This window comes from Halichoeres trimaculatus, unplaced genomic scaffold, assembly GCF_033239565.1.
Source record: "Halichoeres trimaculatus isolate MK-OKI-2021-1 unplaced genomic scaffold, fHalTri1.1 fHalTri1_scaffold_5, whole genome shotgun sequence".
NCBI classification, from domain to species: domain Eukaryota; kingdom Metazoa; phylum Chordata; class Actinopteri; order Labriformes; family Labridae; genus Halichoeres; species Halichoeres trimaculatus.
This window is the reverse complement of record NW_027437183.1, coordinates 27,951,986-27,970,601: the sequence shown is the minus strand read 5'-3', so window position 1 is coordinate 27,970,601 and position 18,616 is coordinate 27,951,986. Positions and strand designations below refer to the sequence as shown.

The 18,616-nt window shown below is 39.6% G+C and overlaps 2 protein-coding genes across 4 annotated transcripts; both read right to left on the bottom strand.

Annotated features, from left to right (window-relative positions):
- Positions 1-57: 57 nt before the first annotated feature.
- On the bottom strand, positions 58-9,961 carry slc25a37 (solute carrier family 25 member 37). The gene is made up of 4 exons (XM_074671311.1): positions 9,647-9,961; positions 5,549-5,777; positions 5,281-5,337; positions 58-2,715 (listed from the first exon to the last, which is right to left on the bottom strand). Exons 1-4 carry the CDS (start codon positions 9,839-9,841, stop codon positions 2,186-2,188), a joined length of 1,011 nt encoding a protein of 336 aa, XP_074527412.1. The 5' UTR covers positions 9,842-9,961; the 3' UTR covers positions 58-2,185.
- Positions 9,962-12,230: 2,269 nt separating this feature from the next.
- On the bottom strand, positions 12,231-18,254 carry entpd4 (ectonucleoside triphosphate diphosphohydrolase 4). 3 transcript variants are annotated; one of them, XM_074671217.1, is made up of 13 exons: positions 18,078-18,254; positions 17,568-17,696; positions 17,275-17,472; positions 16,985-17,190; positions 16,705-16,855; positions 16,467-16,570; positions 16,132-16,191; positions 15,878-16,032; positions 15,210-15,376; positions 14,811-15,135; positions 14,621-14,706; positions 14,334-14,495; positions 12,231-13,425 (listed from the first exon to the last, which is right to left on the bottom strand). In XM_074671217.1, exons 2-13 carry the CDS (start codon positions 17,582-17,584, stop codon positions 13,191-13,193), a joined length of 1,866 nt encoding a protein of 621 aa, XP_074527318.1. In that variant the 5' UTR covers positions 17,585-17,696; positions 18,078-18,254; the 3' UTR covers positions 12,231-13,190. The 3 variants fall into 3 exon arrangements, with proteins under 3 accessions (XP_074527318.1, XP_074527320.1, XP_074527319.1); XM_074671219.1 differs by having other exon boundaries at positions 15,902-16,032; XM_074671218.1 differs by having other exon boundaries at positions 12,232-13,425; positions 17,577-17,696; positions 18,078-18,253.
- Between the last annotated feature and the right edge of the window lie 362 nt (positions 18,255-18,616).

The following is an 18,616-nucleotide window of genomic DNA, read 5'->3' as shown; positions in this document are numbered from 1 at the left end:
CATATTGATTTAAATCAGAAAAACCACACAAATAAAACAGGTCATATTTTACTTGCATGTTTATTTGGGCTCCAGTGTTACAAACTGTAGCAGCATTGTTACAATCATTTCATATTTGCATGGTCAAACCTCCAAGTGTTCCTGTTGTGGAGATGCCCAAAAATATCATCCCAACTCCCACTTTCATCATTTGTGCGTTCATAGCATTAAAATATTTACATCATGGAAATCTCCACATATTATGATTATATATCAGCACATCAGTCTCCTTCAACATGTCATGTAGAAACACTACATTGGTGTGGGAAAATACTTGGACACAGACACAATTTAGGGATTATCAGTCACTGTTATGGATCAACACATCAGTGAAGTGATGGAGAAAGAAGGCAGGCAGAGTGACTGAAAGTGTAACAAATCAGAAACTGTTAAAAGCAGCCGTTTTTCTTTTATTAGAAGAGTCACAGTCAAGCCTGACCCTGTTTGGTTCAGTTAGGAATGGCACAGCCGTATGAGTCTGGTAAATAGGAGGGGGAGGCGGGGGAGGCGGGGGAGGCTTTTGTTGCCTTTAATCTGCTGATCCATCAAGTACTTTAAAGAGAATAAAGTTTTGAAGAGATTGAAAACAATAAGGCAGCAGAGACACCACCAAGCCTCTAAAGATGTGCTCAGATGTCAAAGATATATCACTTCAACTAGCAGGGAGAAAGACTAGGAGCACAGAGGTGTCATGATTCCCAGGTGACAGGTGAACAGCATCTTTAAAGTAGGATGCATAGCTCGTGATGCACGTCTTTGGTAAATCAACTTTTACATAACGGACAAGTAACTGTGTCTAAGTGGAATATTATGAACTCCTTGAACTTTACCAAAGGAGGAAAAACTCTTTAATCAAAAAGCAAATAAATCTGGCTGCTTGTTAGATTATATCAATATCTGGAGGAATGCCTTGATTACTGAACGGTAAATAGAAGAGAAGCAGAGAGCAGATCACACAGGAAATACAAAACTATAACAGGATGAGAAAAATGGAAGAAAAGGCAAAGCCTGCTCGCAAGATGATTTCATTTCATGGTTTAAGAATAAAGTTTTTTTTACATTTTGAAGCAGAGAAAGTCTGTATTAATGCAACTGATACTCTGAAGACACTTATATACAACCTACAGCCTTTAGGCCAAAAGTCAATATGACACATGGATAACACAGGCCTTAGTAAAGCTAAGATATGGCTCCATCTCAAGTAACAGCCTTTTTTTGTCATCCACCATCTACGTCATTAAGTTCTTTATAATATATATTCTGCTTTCAAATACATATAAACAAGCTGCCTTCTTTCTGTGACAGGTAGGAGTCTTTGTTGTGCGTGATTCAGAAGCGTGGTAGTGCGTGTTTTACAAGGCAAATAACTGGACCACAGGAGTGGGAACATGGGATGTTTGCACTTCACCAAAAATAAACTGCATAAAAAAATAGAGCTGTGGTTGATTTTTCAATGGACATGAAGTGAAAAAATAGTACTTAAAAAAAGAGATCAGAAAGTTTCATTTTGACCAGTAAAAACAGAAAGAATAGTAAATAGTGCAGTAACAAAAACCAAATATTGTAGAAAGAAAAAAAAACAGTTTTCTGTAAAAAAAAAACAAAAGAAAGCAAAAGAGGAAATGAATGAGAAGCAGCGTGTAATATTCATGAGGCACTTGGAAAGAGCAACTGCTCTACTGGCTGTGGAGGGAATGAAAGGAATGTGTTGTGTTTTTTTTTTTTTTTTATAAATACACGATGCAAAAACAACAAATAAACAGCACTGTGGGTCTTCCGCATCCATAAAACGCAAGCCTTGAAAAAGCTAACAAAATAAATAAAAAGCTCCAATATTAAGAACTATAAACATCGTTCAAGACAACTTAATTATATCAGAAGAAAACAGAAAACTGTTTAGAGAGTCGATGTGTTTGTAAAGAGGAGGAGGAAGGAGGAAGAAGACCATCTGTGAATAGTCATATCTGTTGCATATCCTTGTTGTGCAACTTCATTTTAACACTCACACTTAAGACAATAACAGGGAGTGCAACTGTTCACCTGCCCTTCGTGACAGGAGACTACCTGTGAGCAGGAAACTCATCTTACTTCCTCACACAGACTTTCACCAGCTCCACTCAACCTGTAGTGGATTTAAAAGTTTCCATTACATGGGTCCAGGTCCTGGGTCTGAATCCAGCTGCTGTTTGGTCAGGAAGTACTTGAAAAACTCATACACAGACCAGGCGATGGCGGTGGAGGGCATCTGGTAAATAACCCGAGCTTGAACCCCTTTGAAGAATGCCGGCACACCTCCAAGCCGATACACAGTCCTGAAAGTGTTCACCATTCCTGACAGGTGTCCGCTGATGTTCATGGAGCTGAGCGCTACGTTCTCTTGCGTGTTAAGCAAAGTCTTACAAACATCAAGAGGAGTGGTTACTGCCGCGGAAATGGCTCCTGCGGCCGCTCCGGACAAGATGTGGCTGCCTGGGTGGTAATGTCTGTGGGGGTTGAGCTGTTCCTGCATCAGCTCGTACGTGATGAAGTGAACGGCCTGGAATGGGATGTTCATGGTCAGCTGTGTGCTGTAGCTGCGGTAGAAGGCTCCAACACCTTCAGTACGAGTTACCGTTCTAACACAGTCCATCAGTCCTCGATACGGAGAGTTGTACATTTGCATCCTCTGCTTTATTACTGAGGGAGGAAACAAACAGGCATGTTTGTGTGCTTTAACAATCTTCATAATACAACGATTATTCATTTTTGAATATTTTGTAAGGAAAAGAAAACACTGAACGATATTCTGGAGGTCTACCTGACTGTTGCTACCAGAAAATTATTTTCTTGCATGTAGCTAAAATCTGAAAACATATTTAATTATTCCACGCATGTAATAGTGTATACCAGGAGAAGTCAGACTTTTTTCCTTCAGTTGTTTTTCAGGCTTTTTTATGCCTTTAATTAGAGAGTATGAGACAGTGGATAGAGCAGGAAACAGGTTGAGAGAGGGGAATGACATACAGGAAACAGACCACAGGCTGGACTCAAACCTGGGCCACCCTCTGAGGGCGAACCTCATGGGGTTCAACTTGGACCGCTAGGGCCATCTGCACCTCAGTAAGTCAGAACTTGATAAAATTTCAATTCTTTTTTTTTTTTTTTTTATAAATGCAGATTTCTGATTCCACGGGTGATTCTCATCACTAATCCCTGCTTTAATTTCAGTATTCTGTTTTTTCTCTTCGAACTCTTTATTCAATCTAAGAAATCTGACTTTCTTCTCTAAATTCTTAAACCTTCTCCTCAAATTCAGATTTTTTTTTGCCCTCATAAAATTTTGACTTAACTTCAGGAATTCTGACTTTCTCCCCAAATTCTGACTCCGATCTCATGATTCTGACGACGCCTTTCTGAATAATGACAATCTCAGAATTTAACTAAAAACTGTTATTACTGAACAGAACTCTTACTTTTCCAGTGACGACTAACTTTTCTATAGATGAAGATGCATTGTTGCTCTAAATTTAAATCAACATACAGTAAAGGGTAAGTGACAGAACTGAGTCTTTCTTAAAGTGGGTTGTGAGGAGTTTGAAAATGATCTTAAAAAAAGTCTCCCTTCTAGATATGTGCCTGATAATAATCCACACTTTAAAATGGGATTATCAGCGCCAATACAGGTTCATTTGAAATTCTACTTTGTAGCTTTCCGAACAGGTCAAACAAGCCCGGATTAATTCAAGGCACGCCCAAGTCTCTAAAGTTAGAAGTGAGAAGAAAGATCTGTGTTTTTCTCTGATTGGAAACAATTTCTTCAATCAATTTTGTAGTGATGGTGGACACAGGAGCCTAACAGTCAGACAGAAAAACAACAGAAGAGCAAAAGAAAGCTAAACCAGAGAGTGATACAGCCCAAGCTAAAGGCTAAAACAGGGGCTTAACTGTTTGTGATCATGTCCATTCCAACTCGCAGTAAGCAGTTATTCTGCAGTGCTCTGTTCAAACTGGAGAGTCTATCAATAAAATGAAGTGAGGTTATGTTAGCTCTGCTTGGTAGATGACTGGCAGGACATAATCAGGATTCACTAATGTTACATAATACGGACACATCTCACATCATTGGGCTGTCGACACTACGTATGGACAGGCACTAAACTACGGTACAAACTAACAGCTTGCTCATAGTCACATTAACCTACGAATACTTGTTGTGTTATATCTGGTAATAAGTTGTCTTGAACAAAGAAAATTTGCTCCAAAACAAACACACGCCTGGTTAAAAGTTATATCTTAATGACAGTGTGCCTGACACTGAGCCAGCAGGAGGTGAAGCAGTCCAGTTAAAATAGATCCTCCTCCTCAAAGCATCTTTAATGTAATTTAGCTAAGCTATAGCTTAGCTAAATTATATGATGGCTATGTTAGCACATATTTAGAAACATTATTATTGTGTAGGCAGTAATGTCCCTAATGGACCAGTGTGTAATAAGTTTAGGTCTAAAGTCACAAACCTGAGTGGAAATATGCCATCGCTGTTTGATTTCACAACTTTGAGGGAATCACATTTTTATCAAACCAAATTATCAAAACAAACTACATAATGGAAACATGATTTGAAATAACTTTTTGAACTAAATGGTCCTGTGTTGGCAAAAGGGGATAAAAACTTAAATTATGAACTACAACAATTTGCTCACAGTGAGTGAATTTTTCAGCACCTCAGAGCTTCATAAGTGACTTTTCTGAATTTCTTGCCAAAATTCTTCCTAAACATGATCGTGTCCTTATTATTGGTGATTTTAATATTCATATCTGTTGCCCTGATGAGCCATTCTCGAGGAACTTTTTAAATGTTACTGACTTTTAACTTTGTGCAGTCTGTGTCTGGTTCCACTCATGAACTCGGGCACATATTCGACTTAGTGCTCTCGCACTGTCTATGTGTCTCCAACATGGACATTTGCAACACTACTTTCTCGGACCACATGCCAATTTTATTCGACAACCCCAGTCAACGTCTTGTTTTAATGGCACTTGCTGTGAGCTTGTCTGCTTCTTAATCTGTATTTGACTGCTTGCTTTGCTTTGTTTTCAGAGGTTTTTATATATATTCATACTGTGCAGCACTTTGGCTGGTTCTTTTAAATGTGCTATATAAATAAAGCTGTATTGTATTGCATTGTATTTTTACTCTCAAAGGAAAAACATGACATATCGACAACTTGAACCTGTTGAAAGGGGGAAGGGTTTTTTCCTTACCTTCAGCTGGGTTCATGACTGCATCATGAAGGACAGTGGCCACACTACCTGCCACACCTGAAGAAGAGTGAAACAAATAAATGACATGTTGGTTAGCTTTTCATCTTCCCATCCCAGATTGTCATGGACATTTTCTATGCTGCAACCTGGCTCTTACTGAGTGGTTGTAAACAGGATACGGCATTAAAAAGGCTAAGCTATTCTCCTGCAGGCCGTGTTTGTTGGAGTGGCGACCAAGTGAAACGTGCTTAGACTCTGGAACTCGTACCATTGGCTAAATGGCTGTTGCCTCCACTCTGAATGACGTCACTCAGTGAGCGTTTGACCCGTTCGTAGCAGGCAAAGTAGAGTGCATGAGCCGGTCCAGCTCCCATCATGGTGATGTTGAGACCCCTCAGCGGTCTGAAAACCCCCTCTGTGCGGATGATCCTCTTCAGAGCCTCATACACGCTGCGGTACTCAGCCTTTGGATCAGGCTGCAGGCTCTGCATCCTCGTCTGAAAAAAGAAAAGAAGAAGGACACACATGTAAACCTGTTTACTGTGAGCTCCTTTTTGGTAGTCAGAGAATCCACTTGACCCTGAGAGGTTCTGAAGCAGGCACCTGGAGTCATCTTTTTTTTCTGGGTGTATTGTTCTCCGTCACATTGTTCTGACAGCAAGTGTTCTTGGCAGCACTGAGGTCCTGACTGAGTGATGTGTGTCTCTCCCAAGGCTAGTGTGGCAGCTCTTTGTTTAACTCCACCATGCCAAGTTATCCACACACCACAAAGCATGTTTTTATTTGTGAGGAGATCTGGGGCTGCGTCAGGAGATAGGCTGAGCCTATCTTCCTCAGCCTGTTCCCATGTTTCCTTCCTTTGGATTAACAATAAAATATCTGTTACATTTCCGTTTGATACAGATTTGGGGACTCTGGGCACACAAAACTTTGATGGAAAGGTTGACACTTGAAGTTTCTGTGGCTGGATTTATTCACAACAAATCACACTGTAGGGAAGAAATAAGCCTGTTTATTTTTCAATATTTCAGTCGCTTGACAGAAGAAAGGATTTGAAGTTTTGTAACATCAGTTTGTTCTTCAGAAAAAAAAAGATACAGAGCACATTTTTTGGCAGCATTTAATTTAAAGCCTGTTTTCCAAAGTGTATCCCATAAAAAAATAAAAACTAATACTTGACAGGAACAGGTTTTAAACTTTTACTAAATGATAAACACTTCAAACTTGGTTGTGGTGAAAGAAAAACTTTGGTTATGGTTTAAAAAGAATCAGAGAAAAAGCTGAATGTACCTTTTCAGAAATATAAAATTCCAAGACTAATTGTTCAATCTGATTGTCATATTTTAGTATTAGTGACTAGGGATGGGTACCTCTCACATTTGAAACAATATGGTACCAATGCTAGGTACCTGGCAATCGGTATCGGTACTCAACGGTACCAATTTTTCGGTACTTTTTTGTGCTTATTTGGTAAAAAATATCAATTTGTTTAATAATGGTTCTTTTTTTTAAATTGACATATTTATTCTTTAATATATAAACTTGTAATGCTGTGTTTATGTGTAGCATGGAAAATTGCCTAATCTTCCACTCCCTCATTGTCACAGAAATGCATGTAGGTACCCTGAACATGGTACCTTTTGATTTTTCATTAATCAGTACCCAGTACTTTTGACAGATTTCGGTCGGTACCCGCAAAGGTACGTAATTTGGAACCCATCCCGATTAGTGACAGTGTTCTTCAAAGTCTTTGAGCTGCAATTTTTCCAAATGATCAAATTTAATCTGTTTCCAATATTAGAAGCTGTAAAAAAAAAAGAAAAGCTAGTTCAAAACATTCAGAATCAGAATCAGAATACCTTTATTGATCCCCGGGGATGAAATTTCATTTCAGTTACATCCCTTTCAAGACATAAGAAAACAGACATGGGGAAAATACAGAAATGAGATGAACCCAGGAGCTGCCTGGTTCAGAAATCAAAAAACAAGCACATACAGATTAAATATGTTTCTGTTCTAAACGTTTGTCTGCTTTGTACCGCCAAAAGTCATGATAATCAGTATCAACCTGTGTCACATTGTCCAATTTCATAGAAGTAACTCAGCTCTTGTCCTGCGGTAGTTTTCTAATCAACACACCAGAAGAACAACTGCCTACACACACCCTTCACTGTGTGTGGCTGATCCCAAATGTGTGTAACAGCGATAAGATCCCCCTCCTATAATCGGGCAACTCCCTGATACACAGCTGCTTCTCTTATTCACAGTGGGATTAAAACACACAGGTCAATATAAATGAACTAGTCTGCCTAATCTTAAAGTAAGTCACTACTGGTTAAATCAACTCCTGATTTAGAATCATGAATGGGAATAAACACATTTAAGTCAGCCATGTTTGTTTGACTTTTTATGATGTGTGATGAAACGGACACCAAAAATAAGTTAAAAAAGGAACTATGATTCATTCTGTCTACACTTTACACTGTCTGACATTTCAAAACACCTGCTTTGTCAGATGTAGACACCCACTGATCAAACTGATTGGACGGTGCTTGTGAAAACTCAGAAACTCCAGGAGGAAACAGCAACAATGGTTTGTGTAATGAGGGACACACAGGTGTTGGTTTGAAAAGATGACTTCGGACGCTATAACAGTGAAGCAAAGATGACATTATCTTTTTTTGCTGAGTGTTAATGGAATTGAATATCTTCTGAAGTGTTGAGAGGTAAGCTACGTTTCAGAACAGCCTCACATTGTTAGAAAACAAAAGCTGAGCAGAAGAGGAGGATTACAGGGGCAAAGTTCACAATCACTCCAACAGTAGTTGCTCTGCAATCACAAGTGAAATTTAAAGGAGCGCTGAGACAGAGTGAATGACTTTTTAGAATTAGTGAGTCTTTAACTTCCACAACTTTTTACCAACAAGTGTGACAGCCCTTTCACAGAGCGCAGCAGTGAGGGAGGTTTCCATGTCTGAGCTCATGTGATGCAGACCAAATGTTAGTATAACAAAGGCTGGCCCAACAATCCAGATTTAATTATGAATGTATGAATGACATTAAACCACTAGAGTTTTTTCTTTGTTCAGTTATGCAGAAAGACAAAGAAAATCTACTCATGCATTGGTTTGTCTTTGCAACTTTACATGCAAGGACAAACCAATGACATTTTATTAAGTTTCTTATCAATAGTCATAGGCTGCACTGAATAAGTGATTCATTAATGTGCATGAACATAAATGTTCGTTAATCCACCGCCCCAAAATACACAAAGAGAAACTGAGTTCAAAATTAAGACATTTTGCTACAATACTTCTTATTTTAGTGTAGATAAGTCAGAGTTAAGAGTGCTTTTACTTTCTAACCCTGGACAGTTAAAGCTCCTGCACACTGGTTTGTGTAAATTTCTGTGCCCCATGTAGACAAAGTAGTGGATTTTGACGCATATATTAAGGATTTTGGATGTTTTATCATAACATTTAATTTATCATCCATCAAAAATCTTTTTATTGGGAAACTTAATGAAATATAAGGCTGACTCTGTGGCATACAGCCCTGCAGCAGTTTAGGCAATGAATGTATCTTAATTCAACTTAAAATATATATATTCAGTGTACACAGTGACGGTCTTTTTTGATTTTACAGGTCATCAAAAGGCAATTCAGCCTGTTTCATAGAGAGCTAAAAACGCCTCATGGTAACTTTAATGTAAAACTTACTAGAAAGTTACAGCACAGAAACTTTGTGAGGCACAACATTGTTAAGAGTTAATGTGATGTTATTGTTCCGTGTCTAGGGTTGGTTGGTTGGTTGAATGAAAAGGCAGTTTGACATAATTCACAGTCAAGACAGTTGATGACCTTCACTCACCCTACGTCAGTCTAAATAACTCATTGTGCTTCCTTGTATGAAGAGAAACAGGCGTGAATGGAGAAAAAACCGGGATACACTAAAACACGAGCTGAAAAGTAAAAATGAAGACATCTTTATTAACCTTCACCTTTCTAAAATGTGACTTAGGGGTTAATCTGGGTGAACTGTGTGCTTGCAATGTGAGCGAAGAGTTAATAGTTATTTAACGCAATTGAGGGGATAGTCAAACTGTAACTAATGTCTATGTTATGTTAAAACTGTGTTTTTCTTCTGTTTAATTCACGCTAGCCTGTTTAACAAGTAAGTTCAGTCCACTTGAAACAGGCAGGAACGAGCTAACGTAGAGGCTAACTAAGAAGGGCAGCTTCAACATTTTAAAGCTAACGTGTGTTAGCAGGCAGTCTGTGCAGTTAGCACTTTTTTAGCCAGTAAGTGACGAGCTTTAGAGGAAAACAAGTGAGACCCGCTGCTAAGCAGCCTCTGTGTACGTTACCTTGACAGAGTCCACGGGGTACATCACGGTGTGCTCCAGTATGCCAGCCACGGCTCCGGCTGTCATGTGGGTCGTCACTGAGACATGAGGTGGCAGGCTCTCGTAGTCCCCGGCACCATCAAAGGGCTCTTCGTCTTTGCTTTGGATCTGCGACATCTCCAGTGTTACCACCACAGGCTCCGAGCTCAACTCCATGCGTGGTGAGCTCTCCCTGATGGTCTTCTACACCAGATAACACTCTAGGAGGGAGAGAGGTGTCGGCAGCATGCACAACCACAACACCATCACATCACTTAGTAGAGTTCCAGCGCCCGTGTGACGTTACCGCTGTAGCCAATGATGGACCAATCACTTTTGAATATTCTCCAACTTGGGCGGGCTCTTCGTTCAGGGTGACCAATGGTAAGTTTTCATGGTAGATTCCTCTGACACTTCGTAGCCAGCCCCTGATGTCTAACCGTGCCTGTTATTTGTTTCTTGTTTCTTTGAATGAGTTTGACCTCAGTGGAATCCTGGATCTCTGCTCCATAAGATTAGCAGGCTTGGCTTCTTTATCAGACAAAGGTTATAACAATCATAACGGAATACTTGTTTCTTGTTTTTCCTAGAGAGTACAGAAGAAATAACGGCAAATATTCAACAAATATATAAAAAAACAGTCTTGTCCCTTTCCCGCTTGAACCATTGTTATTATTCTTAATTTTATCATAAACTATTCTGAATCAGTTTAAATTACTATTCTTTATTATAGGCTATTAGTTGAATCACATTTGTAATTGATATAGGTGATTTTGATTAATAATCCAGATCCGTATAAGCATGAAAAATGTAAATGATAAGAGTACATAAAAGGGCCAGCAGAAACAAATGGAAAACAGATATCTTTACTACACAGTGAGTAAAACACAAAACAATATTTTATTCCAATGAAAAATATACCTTCTTTCACTAAAATGTGGGTGTGAATTTCTCATAAAACTCCTCAATACAGCATAAAACTTAGACAGAATCCTAGAAACAAATGTTTGCACTATCTATTTGGTAACCATTATAAGCTTCTTGGAGATTTTTCATTAAGTTACTATGATTGCACCTCAGATTAGCTGCACAAGAGGGAGTACAATAAGCTTTACACAGCTTACTTATTTGAACAAATTAGAACTTTGCATTTCAAAGCACTGACAGCCTCATCCTCATTTTTTTTTACTCCAGAAATGACATTTTGTCCAACAAACGAAGTGCTTGATCAGAATCAAAAAATGAAGAAAAATGTTGCTCCTGCATTAGTAGGAAAAAAAAGTTGTTTTTAGTTTCAAATGATGAAAAATAAGCTTAAAAATACAATACATACAAAACAATTGATGACAAATGACAGCTTTTCATCTGCAGATTGCCATTATTTGGATATTTCTTGTTATCTTTAAGCATGTTTTGTTCAACTTGAAAACAGAACTACAGAGAGGAAGTCATCGCCTCATAGTTTTCAGCACTTGTTTGATTAAACTCCAAGAAACCATTTGGCTAATCATTCAAACAAGGCTGAATGAACATGTACGCTCTTCCTCACTACATGCCTTAATCTTAATAATTAATTGTTTGTTGTTTTATGCTGTGTCATGCAGTCTCTTGTTGCAGGCCTAAAGTTTAAATTTCACCTTGATATCCAACTGCATGCCTGTTAGTGTTAGGGTTATCGTTTGATTCAGCTGAACACGTTTAAGACTTAGTGCCTCAACAAGTCAAACAACCCAACTTTTGTCTCTATGCAGAGAAACACTTGGTTTCTTCTGCGTTTGTGGACTTTGTGTCTGTCCTTTTTGATTTATTAATAACATTATTAGTGTAAAATCCAAACTATCCCATGTCACTCAACATTGGCTGAAACATAAGCCGTGCAACCCAACTACACAGCAGTGTCTGTGCAAGTGTGTTAGCCAAGTAGTGTGGCATATCAGTGACTCAGCATTTTGGGAGAGTGGCCTTGCAGCACCACTTGTTCAGACGGTTTTCCTACAGCATAAACATCAAGACTAACAACACCTGTCACATAGACTCATTCAGCCGGATTATGGGCAAATTAACCACGTTATCATACCCTACAGAGATATAACTTATATATAAGTAGATTATTAAGCTGTGTTCAGTGCGTTAATATGCGTGTTTAAACATTGATGGCTCATTGCAGGATGCAAGATGTGATAGAGGCTCTTATGCAGAACTCTGTTGAAAGGTCAAGTGGGATCAGCTCTCACCATTTCTGTGTTGTGAAATTATCCTTCAAGACCAAAAGGTCCAAATGTGTATAATGTGCAATTTCTGTCATATGCTATATGTGTCTGTGTGTGCAATACTGGTGATGTGCAATTTGTGTTGTTTTTGTGATCAGATTCTGAAGACTTGTGAGCAGCAGGTGAGTCCAAAACAAATTTCCCTAGGGGGACAATTAAGTATATTGTATCGTGTGTGTATCGTATCGTAAAACATCATTTCAAAATTTATTGAGGGAAATACAAAGAATATTTTTTTTCTTGATGCAATAAAATGAAAAACCAGACAGGTGTAAGATAAAACCTTTATTTCTGAAGTTCAATGTGACAATAAATGAGCATTCATTTGTGCAAACCAGTAGAGCATTTCCACTTTAAAAAACAGGGCGTGTACCCTCACTTAGATTCCTCTCACAGCAGTAATATAACAGCTTCTAAAAATGAAGCTCAATGTAAATATATGCAACAGTCTCCAACATTAAAGTCAGACAAGCCGACATATGAATTTCAGCAGGGCTTTAAGAGCGACTGATACTCCTGTTAGAGGAGCAGCACACAGCTCTGGAGCATTTTCCAACAGTGACAAGACACGTATTGCACTGGTAAAGCCTTTAAGGGCCTTTACTCGTTTCTCGTTTTCCTGTTCAGGCAACAAAATTTAAGAAAAGACGCAGACACACACGCGCACGCACACACACACACACACACTTCAGAAAAAAACAAACATTCAGCCTGAAAAAGGAATCCTAACTGCATCTAAAACTGCTCCTTCTACTGAATATAAATCATATTGCATTTGAGGTTCTTACATAAACAGTGAGTGTGCATAACATCTGACGATAAGAAAAACAAAGAAAATTGTGATCATACACATAAAAGGCATAAATAAAAGGCAAATACCCTATAAATTACCCCCTCAGTAACAAGTTTAGACCACACATTTATTTTGGCTAGAACTTAAGCTAGCAGGCAAGTACCATATTGTTTTCTGTAAGAAATTAAGTAGAAGACACCCAGAGGCAGTTGCCATTTGATTTCGTAAAGGGAATATGTGGCAGGCAAGAACATGATCCCTATAATGCATTTTACCATTAAACAAAGTCATTCAAATATATTCATGGCTCAGGTTAGCCTGATGTCTCAAAAAGTGTCCTTATTTCCTTTTTGTTGGCCATCTGGAGGAAGATGCTTTCAGAAGATGACCCAAAAAAGAAGGGAAGTACCCCCTGGCTTTAGAAAGTCAGACATGCTGTCCAGATGTTGCCTCCTACAGAACTCTAAAGGTTGATTGGGAGTGTGCGTGATCCAATGCCCTCCTCCAGCCATGTTACAGCAGAGGGGCTGCAGCGCTGAGCTGTACGCCGATGGATGCGGCGGAGTCGTAGTAAGTACAGCATAATGGACAACACCACGATGAAGAAACAAGCCAGGAACAAGTAGTGGTTGTTGACAAAAGAGAAGCTGTGCCGCCAGTGAGAGTGCAATCCTTTCAGACTTTCCTGTTGGATATCCCTGGAGAAGACAAAAAAAAAACATTTGATGAAACATTAACCTGTTCCCTGTAGTTTTAAGTGTAAAGAGTCTTGATCAGATCGATCTGAACGTGGTTCTGAATTAAAGCATGCAAACTACAGCTTTGTATCAAGTAAGCTGATAAGGAGCAATTTTTTTTGAAGATTAAAGTTACATGTGATCTTATAATCTGCTATGAATAGATTTCGTAGCATGATTCAGAAATAAAGTGCACAAGCATGACATTGAAATATACTCATTTTGTTGAACAGTTACTCCAAAAAGCCCTATGTCTAATGTTAAAGGGTCAAGAAGAGTGTTCTGCTATTTATGGGGGACAATCACTGGACATGTCATCAAAGAGGGGGTACTGTGCTTTTTTTATTGGGGTAACATTGTCCCTCTGAAACCCCAGTAGTAGCTTTGAATGATTTACAGTGCAACAAATATCCCCAAGTTTCTCACACTGGTGGGTTTTTTTTTTTTTTTAAATCAGCCTCTGTCCAAGCTGCTGTCTCTTTAAGGCCCCTGCTCGACAGACCTCCTTCCCTCTGATTGGCCATCCCTTTGGAATAGGGCAGAGCTATGCAAAGACATTTGTGTTTGAGGCGCACCTCCTTCCAATATTTTATGAACTAGAGATCCTTATGCTAACCTCCTCATTGTTTTACTTAGTCTCATGAATGTCTTATTTTTGAAATAGACAGTTTTGAGCAGTTAATGAACAGATTTAAGTAACTTTACAACATACGGCTATGCAGCAGTCTGAAAATTGGCACATCTAGCGGTTTAGTGGTTATGGAAGCGAAAAGGCTACAACACATAAGGTTAAAAGAGAACAATCTTTGATGGCAAACACAACCTGAAGCTTGATTACAAGAAAAAAATCTTGAGCTCATTGCCCCTACCTCAAAGGCAAAAAGCGTGTTCTGTAAAGAATAGCTCCAAGAGTCCACTGGACCTCCTTATCGTAGACCAACAGAGCGGTCTTCAGGTTTTTATAGTTGGCTGGGAAAGAGAAGCCCGAGTGTAATACTTCATACATCCATGACGATTTAAAACACTGGTACCTGTTGACAAAAGCATAGAGTGGCTGATCAACATTCTTGTCTTCTGTGGCAGGCATCTTTCTCGAGGGTGTGGCCAACTGGTTGGTTGCGGCTTGGAGATTGAGGGATAATCCCATAAGACTTACTTCAGTCTGTGAAGATCAGCGTGAGAAGCATACAGGCCAGAGTCGAAGCGCTCCCTAAGAGTCTTCCACTGGGTGGCACAGTAACTCTGTACAAGGTTGAACCAGAAGTATCAAGAGAAGTTAATCCTTCAGTCATCACGAATACACAGGAATAGTCGTACTGATATGATGATTGATAAAATGTGATTACCTTAGCAGCTTGAGCATATTTGGAAGCGTTATAATCACCACCCATGCGCAGCACATCCTCTGTGCAGTAGTAGAATTCAGAGAAACCGTAGAACTGGCTGTTGCTGTAGTCTATCTCCGGCTGATAGATCCCACTCAGGGAGGTTTGGGTCTCATTGGTGCGGTTAAGAAAGGGTTGGAGAATCTTTCTACACAGGTCGAAATCTCCTGTTCCTCTAAGGTGGAGCCTCTGAGTAGACGGACCGATCTCATCCTGCAGGTCTGTGGGAAGACATGGGTCCAGGAGAGGAGACTCTGTCGTCTCACCAATGTGCTGGTCTAAGAGCCTGAAGGAATCAGTGATGTCAGTAAAGGCGGTAAAAGGTGGTAGGAAACTTGAAAAGAAAAAGAAAGAACTAACTTGTTTTTGGTGGCAGTATTTCTGATGAGGCTCTCCTCATATCTTTGGCGAGCTGCATTTCCTCCAAATCCCAGGAAGGTGGACACATAAACACGATAAACATGCTCTGTTCGATGTGCGTCACAGCCCAGGTTGAACTCGGCCAGTAAATTCTTGGCAACTTCCTCCTAGAGGGGAAAATGAAAATTAGTCTGGGAATGATAAGACTCTCAGAATACATCCATGCTACTGCATCTTTGTTCAATGACAGGGGTGATGACATAGACAACATTAATCTTTATCTTAAATATTTTCATGTCTTGTTTAAAGCCTTTAGGTTAGATCTCCATTAAAAATCATGTGGGGTAAAGAAATAATGACAAGCAGTGTATGTCAAACCCATTACAGAGCAATAAATGTCTAATACACGTACAAATACTGGGCACTTATGTTGCATTTGACAGCTTCAGCTTGAATGTTTTCAGTTAAGAACTCCTGCTAAAGAGTCATGCAGCAGGCTTACAGTATGCCCTCAATAGTGGTGGTGAATGGAGAGCAGACCATCTCCATGGGACAAAAATGGTGCATACAGGTTTAACCAGGGAATGACAGTGGTTGAAAGAAGGGAGAAGAACAAAGGGTGAGTGACAAAAAGACAACACAAAACAGAATTGGTTGTGGATAATAACCTGCTGTGGAGAAGCAAAGCTTACAGTTTTGGGCACTTCGTATGCGATCTGTGTGGAGACCCCACCCATGTCCAGAACACCAGCAGTCCTTTTCCTCACCAGTGCCTCTTGCTGATCGCTGCCCGGGACATTAACCTCCACTACAGCTTCCTCTTCTTTGAGGACAGAGAGGTGACAGAGTTAGTCAGTCAGTCAGGAAGGGAGGACATGTTTACTCAATCTGCTGTAGACATTTGTCTTGCTTTGGCACTTACCATTGTGCACATGGTTAAACCTTCCAAGGACAAAGTTTATTCCAATCCATGCATACACACCTGAGGTCAAAGAGGATATGTTGTAAGCTGTATCTTTAAACCACAATATCAGTCTTTCTAAACTTGGAACAACCAAGATCTACTGAACTGTGTAAAATCTTAAGACAAATCGAAAGGATTTGGCCAAAATTATTGACTTAGAGAATTTTAAAAAACATCAAAGTGATTCAGAAGGCTTGCATTTGATAAAAGCTTGAGCAACAAAAAATAAATATACCCCTGAAAAATTAAAGGAGCAACAATTCGTAGTTGAGCACAGTAGTTTTTGTTATTACCTTCCTGTTTTCCAGAAATGACTTCCACATGAGAATCTGAGAAAAGGAAGTTGAAGTGGACTGGGATGTCTGTCCGTAGATCTTCAAGAAGTGCCTCTTGTTGACTAAAATGAAAGAATAAATTTTTTTAACTTAACTTAACTTAATGTTTTCTGTAATTAAGAATATTAACCTTTATTGTTGACGGTTTAGTTTTAGAGCTTCTGGAAATATTGTGAGTTAATATTTAGCACCAAACCTCTCAGGCAGGATTCTCATTCCAGCAGTGCACAAGATGTACAAAGGTGTTTCTTGGTGCTTATTTTTGGGGATGTGAAGAGCTGCAAAGCTCAACAGTGGATAAATATAATCACTGGCTTTTTCTGGAGTTTTAGCCAATTCAGAGATACCTAAAAGGGAAAGGAGATTAAAAAAATGGCTTTACAGCATCTCACAAGAAAACTTATGAACAGTTTTCTTGCATCACATTACAAGTACTCTTGGTCATACAGCAGTAAAAATGGGACTTTGCATCATACCTGGTTTAATCTTCATGACCACTGGCTTGCGGTGTTGATCTCTCATTTGCTGAATGTCCAACAATTCATGAGGATTACCGTTGTGTCTGGGCCAGCAGTACACAAACACTCTTGAGCCACTGCTGCCACAGTCCACCACCAAGCCATAGTTTAGGTTGGGGTTGTTTGTATCTGTTGCATCTATGTCAGTCACCCTTGCCAAGTGCCTTTCAGACAAATAGGGATTATTAGGATCATGTTTCAGAGGTTTTGTTCTTACATAAGCATGCTTAGGGAAACTGTTAATGTACCTGTGGAAGTGGTTCTCTTTTCTGGTCCAGCTGGCAACCCCCTGTCCAGAGGCAAGCAGCAGGTAGAGAAGTCCAATGAGGCAGAGCACCAGGCCGATGAAGAGCAGCTGTCTGAGGGAGGGGATCAAGAGCCGGGGAAGAACCTGGGATGGCAGGCTGAAATGCCATGAGGCTGGGAAAAGGCACGAAAAACTTATCCTGAGAACAAAGGAAAGAGAGGGGAAAGAATGAGCATTGTGTATGTGTAATGTGTCAGACAAGAGACATGTCAACAACATTACCACAGACAGCACCTGACCAACCTTCCCATGATGTAGCTTGACTTCAACCTGTTGGATTATTTCTTTGTATCAGTCTGCTGAAAGGGGGGCCTTTGGTTCGTTCAACGGCTCCATCCCGTTTTCTGTACCTGCCGTTATGACCTTAAGGAAGGAAAGGAAAACATCGACATGGATACATTTTAAACGAAGTCTGGTTTCTTGTATGAAAGGGGCCTTATGTCAGATGATATGCTCAGACTATAGAGCTTAACACTATTTTCTCCTCCAGTTTCGATGCGGTTTAAGTCAGTTGAAACATATACAGCATAGTAAACATGCCTTGAGTCCCTGCAGTGTACCTAACAACTAAAATGTGTGTGCCAACGTCAGCGTTTCAAGAAGTCCCCAGAGAGTGGCTCGACTGATATTACGCGAAGACTGTAACGTTAAAGCGAGCTATGAGTCTCAAAACATTTTCACTCTCCGTCAACGAAACAACGGTTAAATTACACATTCACAGTCTACTACTGATCCGATACTTACTACAGAATACGTGTAAGTCCCGTCTCGTCTGGAAATAAAGACATTTCTACGCAGCCAGATGCTAACCCCTGGCTAATATTTAGCCGTATAGTATGTGGCAAGTCTCCGGTTAGTGACGTGTTGTACGGATGAGGTTTGTTTGATTTTACCACCACAGTGCCCGCCATGCTGACAACTCAACAGGCAAACTCTAATCCGCCCAACATTCTTCTTCTGGCCCATAAAAGTTGGGACTAACCAGCTGTACGTTGCGTTACCGCCACCTACTGGTTATAATGAACTGTGTATGAGCTGTCCTATCCGATGATGTGTAAATCAGGAAACACACTTCTTTCCATCTTCTTTATTACAACAAATTTTCAAAAATAGTAAATCTTTTTCAATGTTTTCTTACTAAACCCAGCATAATATTCTATGGAAGTCCATTCTAACTGGAAGAAAGATGGAAAATTAAAAAAAAAAAGAAAAGAAAAATCATTCACAATACTGAGATACCAAGTCATAAATATGAAAAACCAATTCATTAATATGAGAAAATA